The sequence below is a fragment of the Parasteatoda tepidariorum genome, chromosome 5, assembly GCF_982258835.1.
Source record: "Parasteatoda tepidariorum strain Cologne lab strain chromosome 5, Ptep-v5.0, whole genome shotgun sequence".
In the NCBI taxonomy this organism is placed as follows: Eukaryota; Metazoa; Arthropoda; class Arachnida; order Araneae; family Theridiidae; genus Parasteatoda; species Parasteatoda tepidariorum.
Window position 1 is genome coordinate 46,046,925 of NC_141759.1, and position 12,085 is coordinate 46,059,009.

Consider the following 12,085-nt stretch of genomic DNA (forward strand, 5'->3'; position numbering starts at 1 on the left):
ATTTTAATCCGGTTACATTTTCAATCTAGATCTCGCTTTGAAAAATGTTATTTTAGAAGTGGAAACATGTGAAAACATTTATGTTAATTTTGAAAAAAAAAGTGTGAGGTGTAGAATTTTAATAGATTTGGAGGAGAATGTTAATGAAAAGGCAGAAAACTACACTTAGAACCAACTTGTATTTACTCTGTCTCAAAGTTAATTGTTTTAATTAGCGAAAGCAATCGCAAAAGCAAAGATTTAAAAATTTTTTTTTTTCGTTTGCTTAAAAGTAAAGTAATTTTGCAAACGTTTAGCGAATTAAACAAAATCTAGAGATGCAGCAGAAAATATTGTATTTGTTTTCAAAACTTAGCGATTATAGCTGATTAGGATAAAGAAATCAAACTTATCTTTAAGTACTGAATTAATTAAGCTTACATTTTGGAATACAAGGAATGATGTTGAAGCAAGGTAATAATATAATGTTCTCATTTTTTAATTATGTAAATATTACATATTACAATATTACATTAAAATATATATATATATATATATATATATATATATATATATATATATATATATATATATATATATATATATATATATATTTTAATTATTTTTAAAAAATCTTAAACAGAAATGCCAAACTAATGTAATATTTGCAGTTAAAATTTTTGGGCTGAAATTACCCATAAAGTTTGCGGTTAATTTTTTTTTTCTTTTTTCCTTTATGGTTTTGTACATGTTTACAATTGATACAGTTAAAAAACCGTAAATATAGCATTATTTACTATTAGAAATTTTCTGAAATGAGCCTTAACAGACTTTGAAGCGCAGTGGGTGCTCCGCCATTGCTGCATAAATGATAGTTTAGTATTCTATTACTCCAGGGTCACCGATTGAAGAGTGCATGACGCTAGAAGTCTTCTTACGTTTAAGGAATGGAAAAAATATCGTAGTAACAACAATAGGATTCGTACACATGTTTAGGCGGTTATGAGATAAACTGATTAGCCCATCACAGTATGTACCCAGCAACATGGAACAAAAAGGTTTTTTAAGGTGGGCCTAGTTGGCGAGGATAGAATTCTGCATGTTTAACCTTATTAGGAGAAAAACAATCAATAAAAATTTTTCTTAACACTTAACTGTTTGAATATTATCTTTTTTACGGTTGTTTGACGGTTTTGATAGAATATGGTAAAATAGCAATTAAATAAATTGCTATTTAACAATTTTTACTGGGAAATTTCTAACAGTGTTCATCAATATTTTCGTCTTTATGTATGTACATTATTGAATTAAATCTTACTTTTCTTTTAACTAACAGATACCTGCAATACAAATTAATTTAAAACATTACCATTAATTAATTGAATTCCTCTTAAATATTTTAATTTTTCCCCTAATAGTTTTCTTTATGACTACTAGTAATAGATTTTTGAATAGAAAAGAACATTGTACACCAAAAATAGTTAAATAAATGTTTCACTAACTGCAATATTAATGATTTCAAGAATGATAAAACATAATACTTTTGTATTTAATTAATCAATCTGAAATTGGGGAAACTAAATGTTAATTAAAGACTTAACATTAAAATTATGACATTGTGAAGTAAAACATTTCCCTCAGGAGTTAATTATGTCTCAAATTTCCATTTCTGGAGATTTACTTGATTGTATTAAAATTTTCAACGCTTGTTTACATTGTTATGAATTATTCAAAGAACAAAATTATTTTGTATTAATTGAAACATAAAACTAGATTATTCGGTGTTGTTTAAGACATTTTAAGTGGCTATTTTTTACAAAAGAATAAAGCAAATGTCTATATAACATGCAAATTAAAAGAAAATAACGTTCTTAGGAACATTTTATTTTAATTTGTTGTAAAAATAAATTAAATAAGAATGTTCATACCTAACATTTCTGGATAAAATGAAAATGATAATAATAATAATACCTGAAAATTATCTGTATAAATAAATTAACCATCATATTCAGATTGGCACATAAATGCATACAATAATGGAAATAATAATAATAAAGTTTGAATATTATAGAACTTGTAAACATATTTAAAAAATTTTTTAAAACTGCATATAATTACTTTTACCACAATTAACAATTTAATAAAATCTAATTTACTTATTCCAGTTTAATTAATCTTGCTTACATATGAATTACTAATTTACTAAAGCAGAGATAATATAATTTTTAAACATAATACTAAAATTATTTTTCATTTTCAAGTTATATTTCTTATTTATTTTACACATACATTGCATTAATACAACTAATACTTATTATAACTACAGCTTCTATATTATAACTACAAAAAAAAGAGATAAGAAAATAAAAGGAATATATTTCAATGAATCAATTCCCACACCCCTGCAATTTTTAGACTGAGTGATGGGTAGCAAGAAAAGGAGAAAAGTAAGGGGGAGGGCAAAAGTACACCTGAGGGGTGTACTTTTGCCCTTCCTCTGTTATCTAGAATTGCCACCCACAATACCCCGTTGAATACGTGACTACTTCACCTGTATTATCAAAGTTATAAACTAAAGGTCAAATAAAACAGCTGATCTATCCGTATAAAAGGGCAAGCAATATTCTTAAATCATATTTCCATTTTAACATTTATACAGAGTGGAGATCCAGGCTTTAAGCATACGGGTGAGTTTATATTTTTTTTAGTTATTTTGCAGTAATAATAATATTAAGCAGAAATTGAAAATCATTTTATTTTAAAGTTAAAAGTAAGAATTATTTTTTGTTTATAAAATCTTCCCATATTAATAAATTCGTTTAGGTACTTCACAGTTAAATTATACTCCACGCTTCTTACTCAAAAATCTTACTTGAGTATAATTTTTAGATGCAATCTCTTTTAATTACATTAAATTATTGGTACTTTTACTGGCACTAATTCTCGCTATTATTAGGTGAATGCATAAAACTTTTTCCTTATTTTACTGTAGTAGTATAGCAATTAAAAATTACTTTATATTGAAGTTAAAATGAGAAGATATCATTTGTTTATTACCCTTACCCAATGTAATTTTATTTAGTCATTTTCGAGCGAAATTACCTCCCATAATTCTTACTCTAAGTTCTTTAACTTGGATACAATTTTGAAGGTAGTCTTTTTTTTTTAATTTTTACTTTTGCTGTTACTGATTTTAGCTACTCTTAGGTGAATGCTGAATATATTTTTCCTCATTTTGAAAGCATTCCTCATTTTAGCTAGCAATTAAATTATATTTTATTTTTAAATTAAAATATTATTTGCTTAGCTCATTTTAATTAACGCATTTTACAGTTATAATACCTTTTAAATAATTTTTTTTTTGTCTTGAGAATAATTTGTTTATGCATATCTCTATTATTTACTTTTAATGGTACTTGTTTTTGCTTTTATATATTCGTTTTGAAAAACATCACTTTTTTATTTATTTTTTAATTTTTTTTTAATGCATCAATATCTCTCTGTATTATCATATTGAGGACAAATGGAAGAATTTCAAATTAAAATTTAAATTTACTATGAATAAAAACTAGTGTTTTTATCGTAAAACATTGCTTTAATTAAGAAAAGATAGAAAAAATATATACATTATAAAGCATAAATTATATATTATAAAACATATATTATGCATTATAAAACATAAATTAAAATTTAAGAACTCGATCATCAAGTTTTGTGAGCATTCTCATTTATTTACTAGTTCTATACATTTTAAATATAATTATTATTCTATTATATTGAAAATGAATGGAAATTTTTTGGAATGGAAGTTTAAAATTATAATTCAGACGATTCTTTTTAAATAATTAGCTGAGTTAAATTCTGACTTTTGTTCTAATATTGAGAAGAATTCATGTTCTAACAAGCAACGTACTCTTTTAAAAAAAAAGAAAAAATGGAAATAGCTGTACAACAATATTATCAAAAACTCTGAAAAGACTCAATGAAAAGTTTCAAACAAAAATAAAAGTTTTGTTAATTATTTCTTAAAGATAACATCGTCTTAATCATTCAATTTCATAAAAACAATATCTTCAATGGAAAAAAATTAGAAATAATAATTCAGTTGATTCAGTCAATTCAGTTGGTTTAATAATTTAGTCTCGCACATTTTTTGCTTAAAACTTAAGAACCAAATCACGATTTTTTAATATGCTTTCTTTTTTTTATTCAAATTCGGTGGCACTCGTTTTTTGCATTATTCTTTTTTGCTTCAAAAAACATCGTAAGTGTTTATAATAAAAATATTTTTTGTGACCGTCATTCTTATTTGTATTGTAATTATAAAAAATAGGAGATTGAAAATTTAAATTCAATTTCTTGTTTTTAAAATACTAATAAGGTTTTCCTAATTCGCATTCTTTGTTACTAGAAAAAATAATCTTATTTAAAATAAATTAGAAACATCAATGCAAGCCAGAAAATTAATTGTTTATGTGCGAAGTATTTTTTTCCTAAGGAATTCATCCGTAACTATTACTTAAGAAGAGTAATTGCAGATAATTAACTTAATGCTTCTTTTTTCTTTCGAATTTTCATGAATTCAATGCTTAGAGAATTTTTTTTAATGTGAAAACGATTAAAAAACAATATCTTAATGAGAATAAGCACTTCTTAATTTTAAAACAAAGGAAATAATATCTTGTATTTTTTATTTCTTTAAATTATTTTTATTGATTAATCAATTTAATGAACCACAAGTGTACTTGAAGTGCATTTCTGAAAATACGAGATTACAAAAACATTAGGTCTTAAAACATGTAGAAGAATTTTCATATTTTTCTTAATTCCTCAACACTTTCATTGTTAGAGATTCTTGTAGAGATTGTTAAAGATTCATTGTGGAGATTCCTGGTAAAAATGTTTGAATAACAATTTAGTTAATTGATATTTTACCATGTTCAACTTAAACAGTCAAACAACCATTAAAAAGATGATAATTAAACTATTAAGAGTGAACAAAAAAACGTTTTTTGTATGTTTTTATCTTCTAATACGGTTAAACAATAATTTTTTTTATTTCTTTAAATTATTTTTTATTAATTAATCAATTTAATGATCCTCAAGTGTAATTGAAGTGCATTTCTGAAAATAAGAGATTGCAAAAACAAAAACATAACATACGAAAACATAAACTTAAAACATGTAAAAGAATTCTCATATTTTTCTGAATTCCTCAAAACTTTCATTGTTAGAGACTCTCGTAGAGATTGCTAGGGATTCTTGTAGAGATTGTTTGAGATTCATTGTAGAGATTCTTGGTGAAAATGTTGGAATAGCAATTTATTTAGTTGTTATTTAAACATGTTCAACTTAAACTGTCAAACAACCATTAAAAAGATGATATTTAAACTATTAAGAGTGGAAAAAAAAAACGTTTTTTGTTTGTTTTTATCTTCTAATACGGTTAAATAATCAAATAGAGCCAGAATTTTATCTGCGCTATATGGGCTGTCCATTTTGTTCTGTGCAGCTGGGTACATAATGTAGTGGGGCGGTGATAGCGGATTGTGCTGATGGTTTTCTCAGACATGGTGAACTGCGTTGCTAACATCTTATCCCCCTTTCGAAAGGTTGGTCAACTGAGCTCAAGGTAACCCTTATGACCATCCCTCCTACTTCAATTATGCTTTAAAACAATTTCTGATAGAAACGTCGTCTCGCCAATATTTTTCGCCAGAAGCTAGTGTGCTGTGGGGGGGGGGAGGATATAGCAATAAGTAGTCCTCCATTTTTAGGTAATTTTCAATTGAAAGGAGTTTTTATATGTTGTAAATTTTGATATTTATGTAATTTCAAAATGCAAACTAAGAAAAAAAAATTTTGTTGTTAATTTTAAGGTGACAAGGAGCTTTTAAAGTTCTGAAAATCGGTCTAAATTTTATTTAGACAGATGCGATTCCTTCAAGAATATTGGTTAAAAAGTTTTGCCAACTTATCATCTTAAATTAGTTAAAAAGTATAAGTTCTGGGTGCAGAATTTTAATTAAATTGTAAAATCCTTACTTTAATATTTAAAACTTTGATTTCAAAGAATTTTAAACCAGTCTATATTAACCAAACTTCTGCATATTATTTTTTTGAAAAAGATTTCCACGTAAAATGTTCGAATTTTTACCGTTACACTAAAAAGTTAATGACTACAACTCTGACCAGAAGTCATGGTTGGCAAAACCTTTTTTTTACTCCAAAATTGTTCACATTTGATTTGAATTAGATGTTTTTTTAAAACAAAATTTATTGAATTTCTTAAAATTTACCATTCAAAGCATCTGATAAAAGATTTTAATAACACTATTGTGTAAAAGAAATAGAACTAAAATAATTAATATTTCATACTAAAATTAATAAAATTATTATATTATTACAAACTTATCACTGAGCTAAAAAAAATCACAATTATATTTTTCAGGCTCAACTTGGTAATAATTGTTAAAAATCGGGAGACAGTTTTTCAACTAGATAACTAATGAAAATTAATTAGTTTAGATAAGAAAACATAACTGATAAATCGTCTTTGGTTTGAAGAAGTCTTGATACACTCTAACTACATATTCAATAAGATATAAAAGCATTGCATGTTAATTAGCAAAAAAGTAAATGGATGTAATTGAAATATGTTTTTAGCCAGAAAATTATTTTAAATATATTAAATAAAAAACTACTATTTAAAAGTTCCATATCTCCCTTATTCACGCATAGTCTATTCTGAAACATAATAATTTGCATGCGATTCGATATTTCTTAGTAAAGAAATTCTCGTTATCAATAAAATCGGACTTAAAGAAATAGCTCTCAAGAGAAAGTATTTATTTATTTTATTGTAAGGAAATATTTTTAATTATAATTTTTCAATTAATATTTTTTCATTATTTTGCTGAAATTATTTATTTATTTTTTAAAAAAAAAATCACTTTTGATTTGCATTAATGCATTTTTTAATGAAAGGGATAATTAGTCATTTGAATGCACATGCCTTTCATTATTTCGCAGTGAAAAATTTTTGATACACTCTAACTACATATTCAATAAGATAAAAAAGCATTGAATGTTAATTAGCAAAAATGTAAATGGGTGTAATTGAAATATGTTTTTACCCAGAAAATTATTTTAAATATATTAAATGCAAAACTACTATTTAAAAGTTTCATATCACACTTACACACGTATAGTCCATTTGGAAACATAATAATTTGCATGCATATCAACAGTGACTTCCTTAATAAGCATACATTATCAATTAAATTAGACTTGTAAAAATTCCTACCTTAACAAATGTATTTATTAATTATACTGCATGAAAATATTTAAAATTTATATTAATAATTTTTTTCTAAATTAATTCATAATTGATGTCATAAAAACTATATTCGTTTAAGTTAATGTTTTTTTTTAAATTACAGCTGATTTCAATTAGTGATTTCTTTAAAAATATACAAATGATTTAATTTACGATTCTAATCATGACTGAAATCAAGTAATTTAAATTATGCCAACACTAACAGAAACTTCGATACTTTTCTATTAAATTTATGATATTTTCAAGGAAAAACATTAGAGTTGAATTATTATACCATTTTTTTCCATTTGAAATGATTTTTAACCAATTCTTTCTGCTTTGCTTTCTGCAACTTTGTAGTAAACATTTGATTTTCAATTTATATAGAAGACAAATTTTAGGATGCTTATACTCAAATATTTACTACAAAGTTACAATGAACAAAGAAGAAAGAATTGAAAATCATTTCAAACGAGAAAAAAAAAGAAAAATGGAGGGAATAATTTGACAAAATAATGTTAATGTTTTCCTTAAAAACATCATAAATTAAACGAAAGGTTTGCATTTAAAATAAAAAAAGTATACGTATAAAAGTATATATATTTAGAAAAATATTTAAGCATCAATTTTCTTAGACATGGCTATACATCCCCGGATAAGTTAACAAAATTGCTTAAAAAAATCTTTCTTAAGGCTGTTAAATATAACGAGCTGACTTCTATAAATTAGGCAAAGATTTATACAAACACTCGTATTAACATAAAAATATTTAAGCTAATGATTTTACTCTCATAAAATCTATGCATTTTGCCCTAAAATTATCATTAAATAGAAATGTTGAAAATATTTTTAAAATGATAACTAGTAAGTTACATGAGGAGACCTCTTCTTGCTCAAAAGAAAGAAATTCAATTCAGAACGAAAGAATATATTAATTAATGACATAAATTATGTCCAATGCTATATTAGTGGGAAAAATCGTGAAATAAAAATATCTATAAATATATGTGGGAAAAAATAATAAAAGAAAAAAAGAGTAAGTTTTGAAAGCAGTTTTTAAATTTGCTGAGAATAGTTAGTTTGCTTAAATAAAGCATTTTTACATGTATTTTATTCTAATTGTAAATCTAATCCTGATTACAATATCTGAAATTTAATAACTTGGCATAATATATTTTAATATATTTCTCGGCCAAGTAGAAGCCGGTTGCCAAGATAGTGCTTGACTTTTATAAATTACACATGTCATTGAGAAGAGAGACCTACATGGAAGCGTAAACAACTAGAAGTGCAATCAGCAGACTGTTAGGGGAGGAGGTTATATTTTAAGCAATTACTGAGCACAGTCCACCACTTCCAGTAGCGGAGAGAGCTGATTTTTCAATCACATGACAGGCTGACAGGGGTTCGAATCCCAGCCTTAATATTAACCTATTTCTTCACTACATGAAGAGTTTCCAGTGTCCTGCACACACTTCAGTCAGTAGATGGTTACTAAACCGTGTAGTTTTGTATTCTCTGCCTTTTTTTTTTACCATACCACTTGTTAACTGTCTTAAAACCATAAAAGTAAATATGCTCCTAACCATAAACTTTATGGTTAATCGGATGGAAGGATTGCTACCGGTTATTTTACCGTAATTTCAGAATGAAAGTTTTATCAGAGTTACGCTTATTTTTCAGCAATAAAAGACATTTTAATTTTATATTTAAACTGTTTTTCAAAATTTATTGCTTTAAAATAACGTGTTCAAAAATGTGATAGTAATTTTAACTTATTTAAGTGCCATACACTGATTTGAAAAATATGAAGGTTTTTGGGAACAATAAATACATTTATTTTTTGTCCTCGTTCACAAATTTTGTTTGTAATTTAATTTTTAATCTACATTCGACTTTTTGTTTTAAATCTAGGATGCTTGCACATTTTAAGATTTGACAAATTATCCCAGCAAACATATTTTAACTTATACAGTTTTTCACAAATTATACTTCTTTTGATCACAAATTATATTCTATATTATTATTTCCATATTATTTCGCAAATTATACTTTTGATCGTTCGTATTAAGTTAGATATTATTTCAAGAGACCTATTTACTTTTGTTTTAAGCATAATTTTTAAATGGATTGCTAGTCTTCCCACCAGCTTTATTAATATTTAGTGTATGATTTTTAAACATTTCCAAAAAGTTTGTTTCGTTTTAATTATAAATTATCACCTAAGAGACATTACTTGACTTACATTACTTATTGTTTTACCTATTACATCCATATTTTTGCTCATATTTTTATCCTTGTGATTAATTTCTGATGTGTGATTATAATTAATGTGCTAATTAACTCATATTGAGTTTGCCCTCTATCATTTTCTTTTCTTTTTTTTAATTCTGAATTAAAATTATATCTGAATTTTCTAGGTGCATTTTTAATTTATGCTTGATTTTATACCTGGATTCATCTAGTTATATGAATTAATACACTTTCATACAACACTAAATTTTTAAAAAAAATGTTTTATCTCTCGTGTTTTAATATTGTATTCAATAAAATGTTGATGTTAACAATTATTAAAATTGACTCTTTTTTAAACTCTTTTTTGGTGATACTGTAAACTCTCGCTTTAACGATATGCGATACAATTATGACTTCTTCCACTAACAACGTATTTCCTAATATTCTCTAAAGCAATAAGTCCCTTAAATTCTTGTTAAATTATTTATTTCTCGATTTCCCCATTATTGATCCATTTTATTATGATATTTTGATTTTAAAACACTGAAAAAATCTTTAATTTTGAAATTTTTTGGGTATTTTTCCCTGTCTTATAAGATAAGTCTCACTCTTAATTTTCTCATTTCACTGTTATTGCTCAGTTATTGTTCAGGAGGAGACAATACAATCCGATCCTTCAAATAAGTGGGGAGCCGTCTGAGTGTTTCCATTCTTGGAATTGCTTCCTTTATTTATTCGAAGACAGATATGACTTGTCACTGATTTCATCCAATCCATTGTAAAACCTGACTATGAGTCGAATTACCTTACATATCTTATCAATTTCTGCATTAATTTTATTTTCTTGTGTTATAAAAATAATTATTTTTTCGTTATAAAAATATCTCTCTCTACAGCAATCTATGCATTTGGTCCCCAAAATATCGCTGTAACGAGATTTCACCGCATATTGTTTTTCCTGTTATACCTCTCTTCATTTTTTCGATTTATATCAAAGATCAGATTTAGTAAAATGTAAAATACTAAGTAATAGACCCCACTTGAGATACATTATCCTTTACTTTTAATTTCTTTCATCCTTTATTTTAGAAATTAATTTTTTTTCTCTCTCGAAGTGATTATGATAGTTTTTGTTAAGTTATAAGTTAGGTATTAAACTAGAAAAATGTTAATTGCCCCTTTTTGTTTTTAATGATATCATTTCGAATTTTACAAATATTTTTAGGGTGCTTGTAAAGAACTAAACATGAAGATGTGGAGTGCTATAGTTTACACAATGGCTTGCATGACCGTTGTATATGGATATGCATGCCCCGACGAAGAAGGCGTATTCTTCCATGCTGATGTTGAATCAGGATGCCAGGTAAAGCAATTTAATTTAACTAGCTCTTAAATATTAGTTACCTTTTACTAACCTGTTTTTGACCTTTTGCAAATTTTACTTAGGAATGCCATTAATACTAGTAAATATATAGTGGAATTTTTATTTTAGCTGCTTTTTTAAATTTTTATTTACGCAATAAATTTTCCGTTATATTTTTACTTTATGCCCAACAACTGAAATTAAAATATTTATAAAAATAAGCAGTTACAAAATATATTTAAATGTTTATGGTAAATAAATCTAGATATTAAAACTATCCAAATAAACTCGTAAATTTTAATTTAAAACTTCAAGCCTTGGTAATAAATTTTGAATTTTTTCCGCTCGTGGTAACCTTATATAAACATTATATTTTGTGGTTGTTTCTCCAGAATTGTTACTTTTAAATCATTATGTGTAAAAAAATTGTTTCAAAAAAATTATTGTTTCTTTTGCATTTAAAAAATGAAATTAAAAAAAGTATGAATGTTTTAAAAAAATAACGATATTTTCTGCATTTATTTCTTTTCTCTGCATATTAAATTAATTGCGACATAGAATACATGGATCTACAAAAAATTAGTACTTATATAGAGTTTAATTTTAATTTTCGTTGGAAAAAATAATATGATATTATTCTATCTCTAATAAACGAAATCGTGGATAAAAATAATTTCTTTACTTTTGTTGAAATGTTTTTTCAGAATTAATTCAAAGTTAAGAGTTTTAGCGTTTTCTAAAAAGTTAAAAAAAGTATTTTTAAATTCTTTTGATAACATATTAGTTTACTATGGCTATTAACAATTGTATATGACTTGAAATAAACATTAATGTTTAAAGGGTTTAATCAAGCTATTTTTTGATGAAACATAATTTAAATGTTCAAATTCAGAAATATGCAGAAAAGGGCTTTTAATGCAAATTTAAGCACAAATAAACAAACCTAACATATTTCTTTAATGAAACAGGAATCATTTTCTGCATTAAAAAAAAAAAATTATTTCGAATTTCCATATTTCTTGGATTATAAAATTGAAAGTAAAGTATTATATTCTAATCAATTACATAATTTATAATTTTAGAAAATTTATCTATTTTTTTTCGTTAGTTGAGACATTAAAGTTATTTCGATACATAGTTCAGGAAACATTTAAAGTAATAAATGTGTTTTCAATTTTGCTTGGCTTCAT

At 25.1% G+C, this 12,085-nt stretch overlaps 1 protein-coding gene across 1 annotated transcript in view; it reads left to right on the plus strand.

Annotated features, from left to right (window-relative positions):
- The window catches only part of LOC107445192 (uncharacterized), a 41,900-nt gene that overhangs the window by 26,805 nt on the left and 3,010 nt on the right, over positions 1–12,085 (plus strand). The window contains exons 4-5 of the mRNA XM_087162762.1: positions 2,639–2,666; positions 10,758–10,895. Coding sequence (XP_087018888.1) covers positions 2,639–2,666; positions 10,758–10,895 — 166 coding nt within the window. The remainder of the gene's footprint in view (positions 1–2,638; positions 2,667–10,757; positions 10,896–12,085) is intronic.